A 22,221-nucleotide genomic window follows, 5' to 3' on the forward strand; every position below is an offset into this window, starting at 1 on the left:
AAAAGGAACAGGTGTTGTCATTAACACAAGTGAAGCAAAGGAAAACCCACCTCATGCTATTTGAAACATGCTGAAATTCTATCTGATGAAGTATTTTCATTATTTACAGGAAAGTTGTGGATCTTCCAAAAAGGAGATTTGGTATTCCAATTGACAGGATTGGCATGAACCGTCTTGCTAATGCTAGAGGCTAAACATTTGTATTGTAAGTTTATTTCAATTACTTTGCTATTGCATATTGTACAAAAATATTCTGAAAATGTACATTACAATATTTAAATAAAAGTGACGTCATGCATTGAAAAAGAGAAGGAAATTGCATATGGATGCTGTTTTATGGCTAGAGAAGGATTGTTTTTTTTAACCACAGGAAGATTTTGTCCCCTTCATGACAAGGGCATTTTTTACTATTCAGCATTGTCCTACTCTTTTCACAAATAGAGCTTTGTTTTGGTGGTATTTAATCACTACTGTTTTTTTTATATTTTTTGCTATATACTGTGCTCAGAATAAATGAGTGCACCCAAACAGATTTGTCAAAAAAACTTTCTTTTCCTTTCAAAATCAACATTTGGGACAGTATACTACAAAATATTCCCACAAATGTGGGCCATTGATTGCAAACAAGATTTGTTAATTTGCACACACAAAAAAAGTATTTTTCCTAACAAATTCATTCAAGACCATGTTGCAAAAATGAATACACCCCAATGAAAGTTTTAGGAGCAAAGCTAAATTTTAGACAACAAGATCAGAATGAACAAAAATTCAACTACAGGTGAGTCTAATTATTCATTAACCACTTCAAGTCCAGACACTTTTACCCCCTTCCTGTCCAGGCCAATTTTCAGCTTTCAGTTCTATCACACTTTGAATGACAATTGTGCGGTCATGCAACACTGTACCCATATGAATTTTTTAGCATTTTTTGAGACAGATAAAACTTTATTTTGGTGGTATTTATTCACCACTGGGATTTTTATTTTGCTATATAAATGACAGAAACAATTCAGTACTGTCCGTGACACTTTTTTTATTTGCACTAACATACAATTTTGAGGACAAGCTTTCGGGGAATGTCCCTTTCTTCAAGGTCCAAGCAGTACTCAAATCTACCAATATACTCAAATATACTCAAATATAATTGAGTACTGCTTGGACCTTGAAGAAGGAGATATTCCCCGAAAGCTTGTCCTCAAAATTGTATGTTAGTGCAAATAAAAAAAGTATCACGGACAGTACTCAATTGTTTCTGTCGCAAATGCACTAATATGGCTACAATCACCTCAAGCTATATAAATGAAAAAGTCCAAAAAATTTTTTTTAAAAGTGTCTTTCTTATAAAATTTTGCAAATAAATAATCTTCATAAATCTTGGCCAAAATTTATTCAGTTATCTTTTTAGTAAACAAAATAACCCAAATTAGTTTATAACCAAAAATTATAATTTTTTAAATTTTTATTTAATTTTTTTATACTATTATTTATGTTTCTTTTAACATACTGTCACCCTAGCAGTACAGTGTGCTTTGTGAATGGTCCAGCATCTTCTGGGACACATGCCAGCTCCCAGAAGGCCATTCACAAAGCGCAGCGCATGTGCAGTGGGCACCCAGCTGTCACAGAAAGCCGCCGCGGGAAAAAGAAAGAAGGACAACTCCGCGGAAGTGGGAGCGGGTACCTGTCAAATTCAGGTACCGTTCCCCCTCCCTCCCCAAAGGTCCACAGTCTCTGGTAATCTCCTTTACTGTCTGCAGTCTCTGGTCATCCCCTGCAGTGTCTGCAGTCTCTGGTCATCTGTACTATGTCCACAGTCTCTAGTCATTCCCTGTACTGTGTCCGCAGTCTCTGGTCATTCCCTGTACTATGTCCGCAGTCTCTGGTCATCCCCTGTACTGTGTCCGCAGTCTCTGGTCATTCCCTGTACTATGTCCGCAGTCTCTGGTCATCCCCTGTACTGTGTCCACAGTCTCTGGTCATCCCCTGTACTATGTCCGCAGTCTCTAGTCATCTCCTGTACTGTGTCCACAGTCTCTGGTCATCTCCTGTACTGTGTCCGCAGTCTCTGGTCATCTCCTGTACTATGTCCGCAGTCTCTGGTCATCTCCTGTACTGTGTCCGCAGTCTGTGGTCATCTCCTGTACTGTGTCCGCAGTCTCTGGTCATCTCCTGTAGTATGTCTGCAGTCTCTGGTCATCTCCTGTACTGTGTCCGCAGTCTCTGGTCATCTCCTGTACTGTGTCCGCAGTCTCTGGTCATCCCCTGTACTGTGTCCGCAGTCTCTGGTCATTTCCTGTACTATGTCCGCAGTCTCTGGTCATTTCCTGTACTGTGTCTGCAGTCTGTGGTCATCTCCTGTACTGTGTCCGCAGTCTCTGGTCATCTCCTGTAGTATGTCTGCAGTCTCTGGTCATCTCCTGTACTATGCCCGCAGTCTCTGGTCATCTCCTGTACTGTGTCCGCAGTCTCTGGCCATCTCCTGTACTATGTCTGCAGCCTCTGGTCATCTCCTGTACTGTGTCCGCAGTCTCTGGTCATTTCCTGTACTGTGTCCGAAGTCTCTGGTCATCTCCTGTACTATGTCCGCAGCCTCTGGTCATCTCCTGTACTGTGTCCGCAGTCTCTGGTCATTTCCTGTACTGTGTCCGCAGTCTCTGGTCATCTCCTGTACTGTGTCCGCAGTCTCTGGTCATTTCCTGTGCTGTGTCCGCAGTCTCTGGTAATCTCCTATACTGTGTCCGCACTCTCTGGTCATCCCCTGTACTGTGGCCGCAGTCTCTGGTCATCTCCTGTACTATGTCCGCAGTCTCTGGTCATCTCCTGTACTATGTCCGCAGTCTCTGGTCATCTCCTGTACTGTGTCCGCAGTCTCTGGTCATCTCCTGTACTGTCCGCTGTCTCTGGTCATCCCCTGTACTGTGTCCGCAGTCTCTGGTCATCCCCTGTACTGTGTCCGCAGTCTCTGGTCATCTCCTGTACTGTGTCCGCAGTCTCTGGTCATCCCCTGTACTGTGTCTGCAGTCTCTGGTCATCTCCTGTACTGTGTCCGCAGTCTCTGGTCATCCCCTGTACTGTGTCTGCAGTCTCTGGTCATCTCCTGTACTGTGTCCGCAGTCTCTGGTCATCCCCTGTACTGTGTCTGCAGTCCATTGGTTCAGAATATTTTTTTTCTTGTTTTACTTCTCTAAAACTTAGGCGCATCTTATGGTCAGGTGAGTCTTATGGAGCGAAAAATACGGTAGATTATAATTGTTACCAACAACCATTGGAATTGGTACCATCTGTACGAAAATAAAAAATATGCAAAATACGTGTGCACAAGGTGTCAATCAATTAAAGTGTTTGTTCACCAATGCCAGAAGTCTGCCAAGCAAAACAGGTGAGTTGGAAGCCTTGGTGCATGAACAGAACTATGACTTAATTGGTATTGCTGAATCTTGGCTTCATTCTTCACATTACTGGGCCATTAAAATTCCTGTCTATGCTCTATTTTGAAGAGACAGGGTAAATAGGAAAGGTGGTGGTGTCTGTCTCTGTGAGAAATGATCTTAGAGCAAGTGTGATAGAGGACCTAGTTGATGCAGAGTGTGATGAGGCTGAAGCATTATGGGTGGAACTGCACATGGGGATGCGTACTACAAAGGCAATCTTTGGAGTTTGTTATAGGCCACCCAGTGTTAATGAGGAGGTGGAGACTCAGCTCCTTGCACAGATCGAAAGGGCTGCAAGGGCTGGGAAAGTGATAATAATGGGGGATTTTAACTACCCAGAAATTGACTGGAATAATGGCACTGCAGGAAAAGTTAACCGTTTCCTGGCCGTCCTATAGCAGATATACTGCTACAGGGTGGCACGGGTGCATAAAATCACGTATTTATACGTGATTTTGCATTTCCAAGTAGGGGGCACGTGAGAGGCATGCGCTCGCTCTACCTGCAAAACCTTGGACAGAGGGGTGGCGGTGGACGTGGTATACTTGGATTTTGCAAAAGCGTTTGACACAGTTCACCACACACGGCTAATGTGTAAGGTAATGTCTACAGGCTTGGAAAAATCAGTATGTAAAAGCATAGAAAAGTGTCTAAAAGATAGTATTCAGAGAGTAGTGGTTAATGATTCATACTCTGAATGGTCTAGGGTTGTTAGTGGTGTACCGTCAGGTTCAGTGTTGGGACCCTTACTTTTTAATATATTTATAAACGATATAGGGTCTGGGATTAATAATACCATTTCAGTCTTTGCAGATGACACTAAGCTGTGCAGTGGAATAATGTCCTTATAGGATGTCTCCAATTTACAAGTCCACCTCAATGCTCTGTGTAATTGGGCAACTATATGGCAAATGAGGTTTAATGTTGATAAATGTAAGGTTATGCACTTTGGGGCTAAGAATATGCATACATCATACATACTGGGGGGGGGAGTACAACTGGGGGAATCAATGATGGAGAAGGATCTGGGGGTTCTGGTAGATCACAAGCTTCATAATGGCATGCAATGCCAAGCTGCAGTTTCTAAAGTGAGCAAAAACCTCTCTTGAATTAAAAGAGGTATAGACTCCAGAGAGAGAGATATCATATTACCCCTGTACAAATCATTAGTAAGACCTCATCTGGAATATGCAGCTCAGTTTTGGGCATCAATTCAGAAAAATAATATTGGGGAACTGGAGAAAGTACAGAGAAGGGCAACCAAACTGATAAGAGGCATGGAGGAGCTCAGCTATGAGGAAAGATTAGAGGAACTGAATTTATTCTCTCTTGAGAAGGGGAGATTAAGGGGGACTGTGATCAACATGTATAAATACATCAGTGGTTCATATAGTGAACTCGGTGTACTGTAGAGTTATCTCCAAATACGGAAAGTAAGAGTACGAGCTGTGAAAATGTGAAATAGACTCCCTCAAGAGTTGGTTCTGGCCAGCTCAGTGGATTGCTTTAAAAAAGGCCTGGATTCTGTCCTAGATACACAGAATATACAGTAATTGGATACTAACATTTATAGGTAAAGTTGATCCAGGGATTATCCGATTGCCTCTCGAGGGATCAAGTAGGAATTTTTCCCCAGCAAGAGAAAATTGGATCATGCTTTGCTGGGTTTTTGGACTTCCTCTGGATCAACTGTGGGTATAGGATTATAACTGGAACTGGAACTGGATGGACTTTTGTCTTTTTTCAGCCAGACTAACTATGTAACATTTCTTTGATACAAATAACCCAAATCAGTGTACATTATTTAGTCTGTGTAAAAGTTACAGAGTATGCAAATTATGGTATATTATGTATATTTCAAAATTGATCAATCCTGATGTACTGACAGCATGTCTCATTTCTTGAGGCCCTAAAATGCCAGGACAGTGTAAATACCCCCAAAATTACCCTTTTCTGGAAAGTAGACTTGGTGAGTTTTTTGAAATTGTAATTTTTTTGGAACATTAAGAAATTAAATAACTTTTTACATACTGTCACCAGTACAGTACAGTGTCATCAAATAACTGGTGTAGCGATGATCAGAGATACTGAATGCTGACACTATTTAAAAATAAATAAATAAATTGTATTCTATTTTTAAGCTTTTTTTTGTCTTTTTTTAACACTTTCTCTTTTTTTGCATACTGTTATCACAGTAGTTCAGATTCACTATAATGTCACTGTACTACTCTGGGGGAGGGAGTGATTAGGGATTATTTTTTTTTACGCTGTTATTGCTTATAATAGTGATGATCACTGTTGTATGCGATAGTTAACTGTCATGAATGGCTTTCCATTCATAACAGCTTGCTTACTGTTGACATGCTGTGCTTGGCTATGGCTAATCACATGCTACAGGGTGCCAGGTACCATGAGATAGCTGTGGGCCAATCACAGCTTCACATCAGTAAGCAAGCAGTCACAAATGGAAGTCATTCATTACTGTATTGTTTACATTGTAATCATGTGATCCAGTACCAGATACCAGTACGTGTCTGCACCTGTAGCTGCCACCCACTCGCATTAAAAGTACTGTGGGTGGGTGATAAATGGTTAAAACTATAGTTGTCCATAGTAAAAAGATCCTGAAAAATGATGCTTCAGATATTGTTCCACTGAACCACTTCCTGGGTTGCATTCATAAAATAAACCAGCCTTTTAAGTGGTAGGTACAAAGCCAGGGAACTTGAGGGAAATGTGCTTTCTTTATATTCCATTAAGGGACATAGGAATTTGTAAACCATCAGGTTATACTCCCACCTACAGGCATTTGGGACACGTGCAAAAAAAAAAAAAAGCCAGCCCTAGTATATTTTAAATTTTTTGCTAGTGTACTAGGAGGTCGGGTACTTTTTCCTCAGCAAAACTGAGAAAGAGTCTAACTATATTTTTGGTAGCCTTTTTATTTTTCTGTTTACATGTTATTTTTTTCCCATAAGTCAAGATACTCGGCACACTGTAGACATTTTTTTCTTTGGTGAATTCAATCAAGACTTCATAAGCTGCTGCTTAAACTAGTTTCTACACAGCAGCTATCTGGAGGAGCATATCCTCAACAATAGCTTAGAAGTCTGTACCCAGACTCCATTGTGCTGGAAGATTTTTAGGCTAGCCTGGAATGTAACCATGAGGCACTGCATTGTGGCACTTTCCAGACCTTTGTGTTAGTTAGGAACAGAGAGCTCTTTAGGTTTTGAGCCATGGCACAGCTTCTGGTGTACCCTAATCTTTGAAGATGTACATAGTTTGGGCTGAAGAACCAGGAGCCACCTAACATTCATTGTTCTGCACCATTTTAAAGTTTTTGCCGCCACCACCAGTGTTAACGTTGTAATGGCTAAGGCTGAGCGAACTGAGTGCTGACATCATTTGCAGGGTGGAGTATTGTATGCACATGCTCCACACTCTTTCTCCTGCCAGTCAGCCTAGAGGAAGCACCATCCCACTGCTGTTTTTGCTTGTGAGGCAGCTCATGGATCATTTAGCCGCTGTTCTCGTTTCCCTGTCTGCACAGTAATTTGATCAGCTCCAAACGCTTGTGACCTTCATCAGCACAAGATGCGTTTGTGAGGATGCTAGGCCTGGTGTCAATTTACGCTTGGTAGTTTTTTGCTACCCATTTGCAACACGTCTTTTTAGAGACACACAGAGGGCATTCCTGCTGTAACAGGTGTGTTAATCTCTCATCCTTAGAATGAATCTATGCCTATAATCTAGATCCTGGGACCGCTATTATTATAGGGTTGTACCCATCAGAGTCTTTTATAGTTGTGCTGGGTAAGGCACTTTACAAGGCCCATTATGTCCACTTCAGACATTTTGCTGGTTTGTGCACAAGAAATAGACCAATTTGTTCACAGAGCCTCTAGGTGCACTACAATCCCATCTACGGCAGAATTGACACTGGGCCTCATATTCATTTAATAAGTTTTCCTGAGAGCCCTATTATCATCCCTGATTCAGATTCAGAGTCCTCAGGAGGATCAGCCTGCTGTTCTAGGCCTGGGGTCTTTCACAGTTTCTATGTCTGCAAAAGATCTTCCCAATAAAATTGGCATTTAACAAGGCTTGCAAACAACATATAAAATCATGAACCCCTCCTGACAATTTTTCCAGAGAGGCTTCAAGGCAATGTATTTCTAAGTGGTCTCTGTCCACTGTAGACACTCTTAACAAGCATAAAACAGGTTGATGGTGCTCTTACCCTCCATCTTCTATTGGTGATAACTTTGATTTGTAAAACTATGTCCCTATGGATCAAATCACCATTGACCCCTCCATCACAAGGACAAACTCTCATGCACTGGAGTTTTTGGTACAAGTTTCTGGAGCCCTACTGTTCAGCTGTGATGACCTCATGCAAGCATCTAAGCTTGTGTCTCACATGGAGGTGATATCTACTCACAGGCCTCATAGAATTCTTTAGTTATATGCCCGGGACACCAAAGATATATCCAAGGAATATCTCATTCACTTCACCTTTAAGGGAAAGCATCTATTTGGACCTGAACTTCATAATGTTATTACTGATGCTGCTGTTGGTCAGACTGTGCACCTACCTCATTAGAGAAGATCTGTGGGAGGAACCCCATCTTTCATCTTCTGTTAGAATAGTACCTCATAGGCTGCCAGAGTCTGCCTCCCACTCACGCCACAGAGCTCACAGCCAGAAGTTCTTTAAATCATCTGCTTAGCCTTTTGCATGTAGCTTCTGCTCTAGACCTTTAAATCAGGCACCTCCCTCCCTGCCCTTCTTCAGCCTGCTGGTATTACTGCACCTCATTGTGCAACTTCCTGGGTTTGTTTGGTTCCCCACACCCAGGGATCTCTGATTCCTACTCTGAGAATTGTTTTCTGCTCAAACTGGCACTTTTTCCATGGAAGATTGCACCACTCATGGTGCTTGATCCTTCTCAGCCCTATCGCTCATGAAGGACCTTTTGACCTAAAATGTCAACAAGGATCAGTTCCTACTGCTCCCTTCCTAGTGAGGACATGACTCTTCGGTGTCCTTCAGCAGTTCTGGACCCTTTTCACAGCACTGAACCTTATGTCTACCCTAGTGTCTTTTTCTTGCATTCCTATTGTGGAGCACTCAGTAGACCTTCCCTGAAGGGAGTCGGTTTACTTATATTTTTGCAGTTCATGCAAAGTCGAAAATCCTATAGTCTAAAATCCTTGTCTAATTGCAAATTAACAATTATATAGCGCTAGTAATCTTGGCTCATCTTCAGGTGTGAGTTCCTGTGGACCTTTGACCTTTTCTTGGTTTGTAGCAGATTGTTTTCCTGTTCACCCCTTTAAGCTTTGTTGGATTGTTGGGTAATTATCTTTAAACATTACCCACTACCACCACCCTGTTTCATGCAGTCTGTCAGTCCTTTGTAGTCACACCCTTTTGAGTTAGGTAGTGTGGAATTTGGCCATGACACCAAGCTGGTCACTACAGACCAAGAAGTCCTGAACACTATTTGCCAGACTCTGGTCAGGGCGAGGATCAAGGCCGGATCTAGCCTATCTAGTCTGGGGGTGCAGTAAAAAAAAGTCCGGGGGCATAATGCCAACACTGTTTGTTTGTCACTGGGAGCCTGCCACACAGTGTCACGACCTTGGAAACACTAGTATGTATTAGGCTGACACAGAACCTGTCCTCCTTATATCAGATGTCCCTATCAGATTCCCCCTTTAAATCAGGAGTCCTCATCAGAGTCCCCCTTTAAATTGTACTCCCATCAGCTTGCCCCCTTACATCAAGTGTCCCCATCAGAGTGCCTTCATCAGAGTTCCCCATTACATCAACTGCCCCCAACAGAGTGCCACCTTACATCAGGGTCCCTTTCAGAGTGTACCCTTACATCAGGTGTCCCCATCAAAGTGTCCCCTTACATGAGGTTTCCCCATCAGAGTGCCCCTTTACATGAGGTTTCCCCATCAGAGTGCCCCTTTACATCAGGTGTCCCCATCAGAGTGCCACCTTACATCAGGTGTTCCATCAGAGTGCAGCCTTACATCAATTGTCCCCAACAGAGTTCCCCCTTACATATGATAATTTCCATCAGAGTGCCCCCTTACATCAGGTGTCCCCATCAGAGTGCCCCCCTACATGGATTGTCCCCATTAGTGTGCCTCCTTACATCAACTGCTTTAGACTGGCTCATGGATTAGTGAATGCGCTTTCAGAGACCTAAGGGGGCACAGCTAAAATCTGGGTGGGCAAAACCCACCCCAGCACTCCCCTAGATCTGGCCCTGGTGAAGATGATCCCTTCCTCCCTACCCTGGGAGGACTTCCCAAACAGTGGCAGGCTCTTGTTCACTCTCTATTTTGGCTCTCTAGAATAGATAGCTCCTGAGTCCTTGAGGAGGCCCTTTTGCTTTTGATCTGACCTCCACTGAATTTAATTTGGAGCACACCCCCTGCAACAGACCAGGTGACCTACTCCCTACACCGGATGGTGTTGAATGTGTCATTTGTAACCCCTCTCTCTTACCTGAAGTTAAGATATTGTCTTTCAAATCCCCTCTTCTAATGGGACCCAGTTTGGACAATGATGCCTCTGCATATGATTGCCCACTCTTTCTTCCTTGCAAGGACATATCTATTACTGAAAGGTCCTGTACTCCCCTGGACAGTCAGCAGGCAGAAAACACTCCTACCCTGTTGCAGATCTCCCTTAAGTGGGATATTGCAATTCTAGAAGTCTTCATGGGACCTGATTACTGGAAAATAGATCCTCTTCTGTGACCAAACTGTGATCTTCTTACATTTATTCCTATTGTTCATAATTGTGACTATTACTAGTATAAACCCAAAGACCAAAAGTGCACCTACTATCTCTCTATAAGTTTTCAAGATCAAATTACTCCTAGACAATAATCAGGTCCCTAGTTGCATTTACTTACCTAATTTTGGCAGCCAGTTCACTTCGCCAGAGGCCAGCTCCCAATTAAGGATACCAATAGGTACTATCTGTTCTCTAAATGTGCATGGCTCCCACCAGGTAGCACCCAACATGTTTTTAAGGATAATGGACCTTCTTCTTTAGGGCTGAATCTGAATATTCCTAATGCTAGCACTAGGATTCCTACCCTCACTCCTTGGTGGATGATTCTGTTTTTTTTACAAGGGTAAGCAGGACAGTTCCTATATTCATTAATTGGGACATGGTTGGACAGCTTTGTAGTGTGGCTAAAGTACACCTTTGTCTTACTGGCTCTTGTACTGCTTGCTTGAAAAACTGAAACATGATGCTTGGAAGTGGGGCTATATGGAGACTTAATGTATTTGTTTTCCGGTGTCCCAGCCGCCTGTAATCACCAGTATAACCTGACTGTTCAAGAATTCCTAACATCCCTCTGTCCCTCAGAGGACATCATCTGCTGCATAACAATGTTCAGCATCAAGTACCGGTAGTTGAATTTTTCAGATGTAGAAATTCACTTACATGAAGCAAAAGACAGTGACCATTTTCGTTGTTCTTATAAATTTAAAACAAAAAAACTGAAAAATTAAGTCCTCTCTATTTACATTTGGGATGAATCCTGAATATTATTTCGGCTCCCATACCCCTTTGTCTTATTGGTCTTGTACTGCTTGCTCACAAAACTGAAAAATGGTGCTTGGGCGTAGGGTATACAGGGGCTGGCTTATCATATTTGTCCTAACCTCCTGTATCCTGTAAGTGGCTATATAACCCAAATGTTTAAGAATTGCTAAAATTTCTGAATCTCTCAATGGACTTCAAGAAAAGGTCTATCTGCTGCATAACAATGTTCAGCTTCAGCATTAAATAGCCAAATCTTTCAGATTTAGAAAATCAGAAAGATGAGACAAAAACAGTAATCATGAATTTGTTTATATAAACCTACTACAAAAGACTTGAAATAATGATGCTAGAAGGCCTTTCTAATTATAATTGGGACTGGGAAATGAATGATGGGATGGCATATTTGCATACACCCCGGTCCCCGCATCATAACATATTAGAATTGATTTACTAAAGGCAAATAAATTGTGCAACTTACAGTTGGTCCAGAGCTTAGTAAATTAGGTAAAGCTTCACTATTAAAGAATACCCAATCACTTGCAAGGAATACAAAACAGAGTTTTTACTTGCACATGATTGAATGATGGAATCAGCAAAGCTTCTGATCATTTCAGAGCTTCCCCTCAGATCTAACGCAACCACACTTGAAGTACGCAGTATATTTGCCTATAGTAAATCAACTCCATAATGTCATCTCCAGACAGAACTGTTACTTATTTAGTATATGCTAATATAGCTGAAAGTAAATATTTTATTGTTTGCAAAATATATGTCTTTTTGCACTATGTGACTTGACTCATTTGAAGTCTGCCAGTTAGAAGACTTTTTTTACTTTACTTTAGTCATTCATATGTATAGCAGATTCACCACAAGAGTGCTAGCTGCAAACAATTCTAAGAATCGTATCTCTACCCACAACGTTTGTAAAAAATCATTCTTGACTTTGGGTTAACGAATGATGGAAAGAGTAAACCATTGAAAAAATATAAAGTTTTATCCTGAGAATCAGATGATGTATATTGTACATGTATTACATTAAGTTGTGGAAATTTAAGTAAACCTGTGGAAACGTGTAATTCAACTGAGAGTTGTGTAAATGCATAAGCAGAGGTTACCTTCAGTTAAAACTGATAGATCAAAAGATGATGACAGCTAAAATTGAATGCATATCTCAACTTAACTATAAATGTCTGATTGAGCACTGTTCTCTTACACCTTCTGTAACTCAAAATTGGATGCCAATATACAGGCTTTGGAGATGGAAGGGAGCAGAGCTAAGCTCAAGAAAAATGACAGTTTCATATTATGAGGCTGATTTGCTGAAGAAGTTGAAAATCTTCACATAATACATTTTTTTAATATTTACTCCTACTATCCAGTCATGTGAAAAACAAGTTCCTGTTATTTATTTAATCTGCAGATAATTGGATAATTAATGTGAATATTCACACAATTTATTGTGTGAAGACACTCAACTCCTTAAGTCAACGGGCTTTTGTTCTCTTTAAACAGGTTTTCCATTCACATACATATTCATAGTTGCCAACAGTCCCTAAATGCCCAGGACATTCTCACACAAACGCACACCTCCATTCTGTCATCTCCACCCTGCACACACACAAACCTCCATCATGTTATCTCCATCCTACACACACCTCCATCCTACACACACACACATCCATCCTTTCATCTCCATACTACACACTCACCTCCATCCTGTTATCTCCATCCTGCACACACAAACAGTCACCTCCATCCTTTTATATCCATTATGCACACACACCTCCATTCTGTCATCTCCATCCTGTACACACACACACAGTCATCTCCATCCTGCACAAACACACAGTCATCTCCATCCTCCTTTGTTCTGCACTGTATATTCCCTATTTAAAACTACCACATAATGTACCATGTAAATAATCTCAGCCTCTATTTGACCACACCTCCTTTAAGCTATGTCCAATATTTTGATTATTTTAAACCACCCCCAATTTTCGCTAATTATTGTAATGCCGCACCTACAGAGGCTTTCTTGCTACACAGAAAAAAAGTATACTTAAAAACTTTTGACAAATGTTGGCAACTATACATATCGTATCTATGGAAATCCACTTAAAGCAGCTCAAATACAGGTCAGAAAGAGGACAATGGCAGGTCAAAATAACCTTTCAATGAATTTTGAATGAACTCAGAAGCTTCTCAAATCTATGCCATTGACATAAGCACAAAGGCGATTGACACTGGCCCTTATGTCTATAGTTGCCTATATACAGTATCTCTGGATCTACTGCTTTATCTTTTGTTTCCTTTTTTCTACAAATAAAAAAGTAAAAGATTACTGATATGCCATAAACACTTTACAACAAGCACTATAGAAGGTCTCAAGTGATCATTATGTCTTGGGAATAAAGTCATATATTTGCCAACTGTTGCCAGCAATGTTGGGATCAGTTATATACTGTATATTGAATAGGCAATCTTAAATTTGATTTGAAAATTTGTTGAACAAAATGATTTTCAATTCTTTTATTTTTCTGCAGATATGTACACCCTGGATGATATATGATACATCACGGATGCCACAAAGACACGTCTGATATCTTACAGGACTCCAATTCCTGATTTCTGCTACAGTGATTAATGAATTGACCATCTAGAAATCTATTTCACATCCACTGTCAAAACACTAATAGATCCAATCCATCAGGTCAGGACTTTTACAGCCAGGGTGTGTCTTGCTTAGACCACAGGGTGTATGTGTAATACCGTACATCCTAGTGATCTTAAAATTGCTGGGTTTCTATTTGAATTTGATTTCCGTGAAATATTAACATTTCATTTGTGACTGAAATTTGTCCTGCATATAAAAGAATGCACTTTTTTGTTGCGTCCAGTATGTTTACCAGTGTCCACTAAACAAAACAGACCATTTATCCACTCTAGCCCACCCCTATTATGCAGCACAGCATATTATTTAAGAAATATGAAAGTACATGAAGTCTTTGATATGCAAGTATAAAAGTAGAAATTGCAAGTTTCATTTTTTTTTTCTCATTTAATGCACATATGCTCAGAATCCTGTAAATGCTAATGTACGTATGTATATGTTTAAACATGTACCTATGTTTGGTCAGGTAAAAGTCTGCCTCATGTGAAAACTCTATAACAAACTATTTGTGAATCTGAGTACATTTAATTTGACCAGAAAGTGCCTGCATTTTTATTTTTTTTCCAGAAGATGTATATTAGGAACTAATATACCTATTTAGCTGTTGTAAAACTGGTTACCCAGCATGCCACTTAAGTCAATGTAATACTATAATGAGAAGACGAAAAGACAACTACCCTTAATCATGTTGTTGTATAAAAACAGATAGATAAGTATAATTCTCACCTATATTTCACAGAATAATTTACAGAAAGAATTTCACAGAATAATTTACAGAAAAAAATAATATTTCACATATTATTATACATATAAAAAATATTTCACAGAATAATTTACAGAAAGAAAACATTTTGTGCATAATAACATAGTTAAAGAGTTGATACAGAAATGACGATGGACTAAGTGTTTCAAACAGTAGAATTTAGCTTAAAGTGTTACTAAACCCAGGACCCAGGACCCTACATTCACTATATCTGGTCTCCCATAGTACACAGGACATGGAAATTTAATTATTTTAGTAAATATATACTACTAAATACCTTTTCTCATCAGTAGTATATAGCAGTCTTGTGACTTCTATCAGTGTCTGGCTGAGCACTGGTTACGGTTTTCATTGTGCTCTGACTCTCCTATGAGGCTGCATGACCCCTGAACCTCTGTCTGGACAATGCTGATTGGCCCTGTGCCAATCACATGCACCCTCCCAAATAAAAAAAAACTCTCTAGCAATAGACACTAATCTGAGCATGTGCAGAATGACTCCTAGAGCTCTGTACTATCAGCAGATGGATTTGGGACAGTAGAAGAAGGGGAAGATCAGAAAAGATAGGATCAGACAGGAGTATAACAAACATGCTTTACTGCATATACAGAGTGATTTTACTGTTGTAGGTTTAGTAACACTTTAAGTGCAGCAACCAGAAGCAACAGATTATAACTCAGCAGTGAAAATTAAAACCAGAATGTGTATTTGAGACAGGATGATGTTTGCTCTGTATCTCAAACCCTTGGGCTTTCCACTTTACAACAAGAAGAGTAATTGGAGATGGCTGCATATTACAGGCTCTACAGAGATTCTTATGACTCCTCTGTGCATCCTCTATATCCTATCCATCCTCAGTTCTGATGCTGCATCCAGAGGTAGCTAGACAAAAATAAGCAAAAAGTGTAATTGTATTTTGTTGCAGTCTCCACTTTTAATAATAGGCCTAACTGATGTATGCCTATGTTTTATCTGTGGAGACAGGAGAGTAGATTGAATGTGGGTAATATAATATAGGGAGTTTTAGGTGCACACTGTTCTTTACCTATTTGTATTTTTACATTCAAAACAATACAGTAGTGTGTTGCAAACAAAGGGCAGCTTCAAGAGCAGATGGTCAGGGACAAGTTAATGCTGTGCTTTGAGCACCCCAAATTAAAAAAAGCATTAAAAATCTAAATTAAAAAAAAGAAAAGGAAAGAATTCTTCAAAATAACACCCCTAAATAATATAACTGATATATTCCCAAAATAAGTCTCCATGAAATAAAAGGTCACTTTTTTAAGGGAAGTCTTGTTGCAAAAAAAAGACATTTAACAAAAAAAGACCATATCAACATAAAATAAAAATAACAAAATATGACACAAATAAATGAAAACTGCAGTATATTGCCACCCCGAAAGTTCTATGGACAGGACAACTAAAAGTGACTGCTGAGCACAAAATAAAATTAAAGACAAATAAGTTCTCAATATAAAGAAAAGAAGGCAGAAAAGGGGTTGATTGCTCAAAGAGCTAGCAGTCAGAATTAAAATACAGTTTCCTAACTGACCCTAAACTCTCCCTATTCAATTTGTCAGCTTTTCCTATCTTTTCCCTACAAGAGCAAGCACATAACAAAGCCCTTAATATTGGCACATGACCTATAGCTGAACATACAAGGTTAGATTTAAAAATAAAAAAACTGATTCCTCTGTCCACAAAAACACGATGGATGGAGAATTCCGCCCATCAATTGACATTGTATTCTGATAGCGGCACCCACTGTTCAGCAGCTGCAGCTGATTGGCTGCAGTCGCTGACCGACTGAAATTTATCCTGGGTAACTCTAAACTGATGACCTGCAGGGGCTTTTAAATGTCACCTATGGAAAATATAAGGTATTGAAGTTTGTTGCCATTTCACTGGTACACACAATTTTAATGTTTGACATGTTAGGTATCTCTATACTCTGCACAATCTCACCTTTATGTTTTCCCCAAAATTGGGTAATTTATTGCGATTGTGTGTCTAAAATTACTTTAGTGGGGGTTTTTTTACTGAAATGTTGTGTTTCCTAAACCGTTGCACTAATATCGTGTAACATAAAAAATTTAAACTAAGACCGTTTTATTTTCTCGGGTGTCTCTTTTTAGAAGATATATAAACTTTGGAGGTTTTATGCAATCTGCAGACCTAAAATGATATTTTAAGCATGTGTGCAAAACAGTTCTGGCAGGGACAGGGCTAAACAATTGACTTCTGTTGAACAGGGAGTCCGCTTGCTGATCGAAATTTGGCATGCCCCTGCTGAGTCAACTAAATTTTAATCAATGTATGGCCAGCTTAGGAACAAAGGCCCCTACAGTGCATTTTTATTACAGTTTTTTATTGTTGTCTGTGCCTTCCTGTCCTTTTGATGCTTTTCATATTGGGGTTTAAGACTGGAAAAAAAAAATTTCCATACCTTATCCAAAACAAAACGATGGCTGGAGTTTAAAGGACAACTGTACCTTTGGTACAACATTCCTTTACAGTCGGTTCACACTATGTGGCATGGGACACCACATGTAATTTGCACAGGAATCGCACCACATTCCTGAGTGAATTACATGCAAGTGTCTGCATGGTGTGATTTCAGCCATACATTTTGTATGACTCAAATCACATCCGCACCAAAAAGGTACAGAACCGTTTTTTAAATCTGCACCTGAATCGTCTTGCATGGGTGTTCTCACCCATGTGATGCAATTTCTGGCAATTGCATTACATTTTGCGATCTGTTTCGAGGTGTCAATCATTTATCATTGACACCCACAGCAGATCGCATGAACATGATGCGATTGCAATGCGGTATGGGAAACGCACAGGTTTTGCAGCTTTTTTGGCACCGCATTGGTGTGAACCTGGGCTTAATCAGTTCCCACCTACCCCTGGGTGCAGGCAGCCAGCTGAAATACTTACCTGCGTCCTCAGTCCAGTGGTCTTCATTGTGTAGCCCTGCACATAGCTCTTCCAGAGAAAGTTTCTTGGCCTAATGCACACTGGAAGATTTTAACACTGCTGTTTTTTTCTGCCTCTAAATGCCCCTGCATGTTAGCCTATGTATCCATGCACACATAGGCATTTAGAGGCAGAAAAAAATCCACTTACAGCACATCCAGGAGCAACTTCGGTTTGGCAGAAAAAATGCATCTAAAAGCATGTTAACGCTAGGCGCATCAGGCATTTGAGCGTTAATTCATTTCAATGGCCAGAAAAAAATTATTATTCTAACCAATGAAAATAATGAATGCCCAAATGCTTGAAGTGCCTAAATACGTCTAGACACATTTATATTTGTTTACAAGCATCCAGCCTTGTTTCTGCCCAAACGCTGCTGCCAAGTGGATAGGCATCTAGGAGAGATGGTCAAACGCATTGTGTACAGTAGGCCTTAGTGTGCCTGCGCGCTGCAGCCCTATGATGGTATCTACCTGTCCCGCAGTGTACGGCCTACCCATAGGAATAAATGATGCCATGGAGTGCTTGCACTAAGTGGATGTATTCACTGAAAAGGCTATGGGGCACAGGGAAAGGCCGCGCAGAACTATATGAAAAAAGGCAAATTAAGTTTGTTTTTTATTGTAATATTAACATAAATGACGCCTATTCATTCATATAGGGATTTTTGTCTGCAGTAAATGGTTTATGTATGACATTTTTTTTTTCTTTAGTATACTATAAATTAGAAACAAGGGTGGCTACTATGCATGTAGAGTGGCTGGACCACACTGATATATTATACACTGTGTAAGGCTTTCATCTTGCATTGGGACCTATGTGATAAGTCACTGGTTGTATTCATGTACTCATCCTGCTAAACAGTTTGTACTGTCCTGCTCAGTTAGTGTTTTCTCACATTATTACTGTAAATTAAGCTTTTTTTTAACCCTTTTTACTTGTTGAACATATTGAACTTACTTTCTTGCTTTGATATTTTCTTGTATCACTTGTAAATATGGTACTGTAAACTCATGCTTAACCAATTATCTTGGAAATGCTGGGCACTTGATGTACATACAGTATAAATGTACACACTCTTTAAATTCTACTGAAAAATAATCTACACTCCATATAATATAAATCATTTAAAACAGTTTTAATGCATATCTCTTTCTGTAATAGAAGTGATTCAATACAACAGGTTTTTGTATTTTTTAGAAGCCAAAAAGATGCTTTGATGTGCCCATAAACTACATTTGCAGAGTGACCAACTGACTAAAAAGCGTGATCATCTGTTGGCTACATGGATTGATTATTGTGGAATTTTGTATGGAACAATGGTATATTACAACTGAACAGTAAAAAACAAAAACAACCACTGCATTTTATAAATGATTCCTATGGCTTTGTTAACCCATCCAGTTGCTCTTGCCATTCTCCCCAACTTCCTGATTGATAAATTGCTTAAATGAGGGACTGAAAATAGATTAATGCTGAAACAATAAATTGCTGTTACATACCCAAAGAAACGGTCCAAAAATCCTCTAATACAATTGCACTTTTGCCTTTACTCATTCTGGGGTGATTTCGTTTGCATTCACATTTGACGTATAGCTAAATTTTTCACATTGATAAAGAGCTGCATATTTTTTTGAGAATGCTTGTAGGAAGACAGTAAAATATATAACCCCTCTCCCCGACTCTACTTGAATCATTTTGAAGAATTTTTACATACATATTTGTGAACTCTGTATAATGTAAACTATATTTAGTGGTCAGTTATATTTGGTCATCTTGACTGCATAGTGAAGAGCCTCTGATATGTGCTTATTTGGTTCATATTGGTTGTTGATCATTGGAGGGACCAGTATTAGCAGTTTCAGGGCTCGCTCACTCCAGGTTTGTTGGAACTGTGCTTGGCGACCTTGTGCACAGTCCCTTGCAGGTCAAGGCAACAAGCCTTGTTACCTAGGAGGCCAGTTCACACCAACGCATTGTGTGTGCTGAAAAAAAAGACAAGCATAGAGTACTTTTTTTCAACTAAGCATCGTGCAACACAATGCACCACATCGCACCTAACTGTGGCCAATAGAACTGAATGAAATGTGACATTTCAAAAAAGTTCTAACCAGGATTGGTGCATCGCCATTGTTTCCTTCCAGTACACACCAGCAGCCACGCATTCAGCACAGCTGCTGGTGTGAACGAGCCCCTAAACATATACAACTTTGTGAGGTAGTATCTTCTTGTTTTACTTTTCCAGCTCTCTTTTCTTTATCATTGATGAAAACAGTTTTCTCTCGTTTCGTCTAATAAATGTAACTTTTGTACAACATATCTGAATACTTGTTCCCTATTAGGAATGAAACACAAATAGTTGTAGTTATTATTATTTTAGACACTCATTCTTACAGAATGCTAGATAACAGATATATAATTAGTGTGTAACCACTACTTTTGATGTATGTAACAATGATTTTAGATTAGTATTTGCACAGACAAAAGGCTGTCTTCTGTTCTGGCTATGACAGCTAGTAAGAAGGAATGATACAAGAGCATTGCAGAGCAATGTCATTTCACAATGTCATGTATGACTGTGGCATGTCTGTGATTCCTGAAATATTTGGCAAAATTAACATTTTTATCAGCTCAGTTCATCGCTTCCACTTTAACTGCCATGTTGAGAACTGTTAGGCCCCTTTCACATGGTCGGTTTGTTGCAACCTCTGGATTCCTGCAGCAAGATACTGTGGATGTCCAGACAGCAAAAACTCTACCCAGGCTTAGGCCTATTTCACATGACCGGTCTTTGTGGCCTCTGGATTCCTTTGGCAAAAAATCTGTGGATTCTTGCTGCAGGAATGACCGGGTTATGCGACCAGCATTGGCCGCTCAGCCCATTTAAACTAACGGCGGGCTGACAGCAGCCGCTGCTGATCGTATGTTGCCACACACAGAGCGATTAGCTGTGGTTCCGGAACAGATGACCAAGCCTGGATGCCTCTGACTGTGTCCAGGCTCAGACATATCTCCCGGAGCTGCAGCTAATAGCTCTGTATGTGGTTAAATGCGATCAGCAGTGGCCGCTGTCAGCCTGCCATTAGTTTAAATGGGCTGAGTGGCCAATTCTGATCACATAACTAAGCCATTCCTGCAGCAAGAATCCACAGATTTCTTGCTTCAGAAGTCCAGAGGTAACAAAGACCGGCCATGAGAAAGAGGCCTAAGCCTGGGTAGAGTTTTTGCTGTCTGGACAAAGGAGCATAAAAGATTTTTTTGAAAGTAAACCTGTCAGTAAGAAAATGTATCTAACTGGCATAAATGTTTAATAGCAGTTCTCACAAATACAGTATTTGCACAAACAGCAGCCTTGCCAGCCCAAATGTAATGTTGTCATATTTTGTTCCATAGAAGACTGCATGGGAAAGGGATGCAAAACTGATGTTTACCAGCATGACTCCAAGTGGCAGAGGCACAAAGGGACTTGTAGTTCTGCAACAGCTGGAGGGACACAGTTGCCCACCTCTTTAGGCAGTGTAATTTAGTCATAATGAGCACAGCAAAACAGAGTCAAGTCAAGTTTTTACTAACTTTATGATTACTAAAATGTATACTTCCTTCTAAGAACCAAGGTAGCTTATAACTCATCAACAGTGTGAATGTTATTCTGTGATTTGTCTCTTTTATTAAGTCAGTATGATAATACTCCTACTACATAGTTTGTTGAAGTTATTTACAAACAAAATACTTTTTTTAATGTTGTGTACTTCCGTAATGCAGTGCTACACTACCTGGTGAAAAAAGGTTTACAGCCTTCATTAATACAGGAGCCATTGCCATTGCTCACATCCACAGAGCTGGACTGGACTGTCAAACTGACAACCCAGCCTTGCAAATTACACCATGAAAATTGCCTTTCTTGTGTAATCTGCAGGATCTGGCTGTCAGTTTGTTGGTTTGGCACAGGGTTCCCATGAATGCTGGCAGAAGCAGGAGAGGCTTCCTACCTTGGTGCACCCCTTCTTTCCACAGCACTCCAGCAGAAGATTTTCCTACCTCTATCTCAGCCTTACCCTGTCTGCACACAGCTTTTTTTTCTTTATAAAGCTGTTCTGGAGCACAACGAGGAACTCCTGAACCTGGGCAGGTGCCATATGTGAAAAGCTTTGGCCACCTCACATGTTATAATATAATGTCACACCTTTCATTAAGTCACTTCATATTACATTGTGGGATGTGGAGGAGAGGGCAAGTTGGTATTTACATATGGTATGTGGCTTGGCTCCTGGGATTATAGGGTACACATGTATATATTTTTGTGAAGGTTAGAAAGGTGCTGGATGTACTTTTGGATGGTGCCTAATATTAAACAATCATGTTTGTTAGACCACTTTTTCTTATTGACAAATTTGCTTTACATTGAAATATTTCTTTTTAAAACACAGTTTGCCAGTTTTGTCAATTTTTCAGAAGGCCTTATAATAAAAGAGCATTGTTGTTTTCATTACTTTTACACCGTTATAATGTATGTCACAAATTTAATGTATGCACACATTCCTTTTGTCAGTCTTGTTTAAATTCATAATAAATTTTGTACAAATAAAAGTTATCTTACAAAAAATGTTGTTGCCTGTCTGTTTTTCCTTGTATGAGTGTGCAGTACTGAAAAGCTATCACTTAGAGAAGAGCTAAAATAAAATCCCCATTCATCCTTTTTTCTTGTCTTTTTTTTCAAGCCCCCGGAGCAGTACCCAAAAACAAAACATCAAAAGTGAACCAAAAAGTGTATGAGAGAACACACAGAAAC

General features: G+C 39.9%; 1 protein-coding gene across 1 annotated transcript in view; it reads left to right on the forward strand.

The window, feature by feature from the left end:
- The window catches only part of OSTN (osteocrin), an 84,933-nt gene extending 64,439 nt beyond the window's left edge, over nucleotides 1–20,494 (forward strand). Inside the window, exons 4-5 of the mRNA XM_089680159.1 lie at nucleotides 110–205; nucleotides 13,560–20,494. Coding sequence (XP_089536285.1) covers nucleotides 110–194 — 85 coding nt within the window. The 3' untranslated portion in view covers nucleotides 195–205; nucleotides 13,560–20,494. The remainder of the gene's footprint in view (nucleotides 1–109; nucleotides 206–13,559) is intronic.
- Nucleotides 20,495–22,221: the final 1,727 nt, after the last annotated feature.

This window comes from Staurois parvus, unplaced genomic scaffold (assembly GCF_062004578.1).
Source record: "Staurois parvus isolate SC_StPar_1 unplaced genomic scaffold, SC_StPar_1.0 ptg000235l, whole genome shotgun sequence".
Taxonomy (NCBI): Eukaryota; Metazoa; Chordata; class Amphibia; order Anura; family Ranidae; genus Staurois; species Staurois parvus.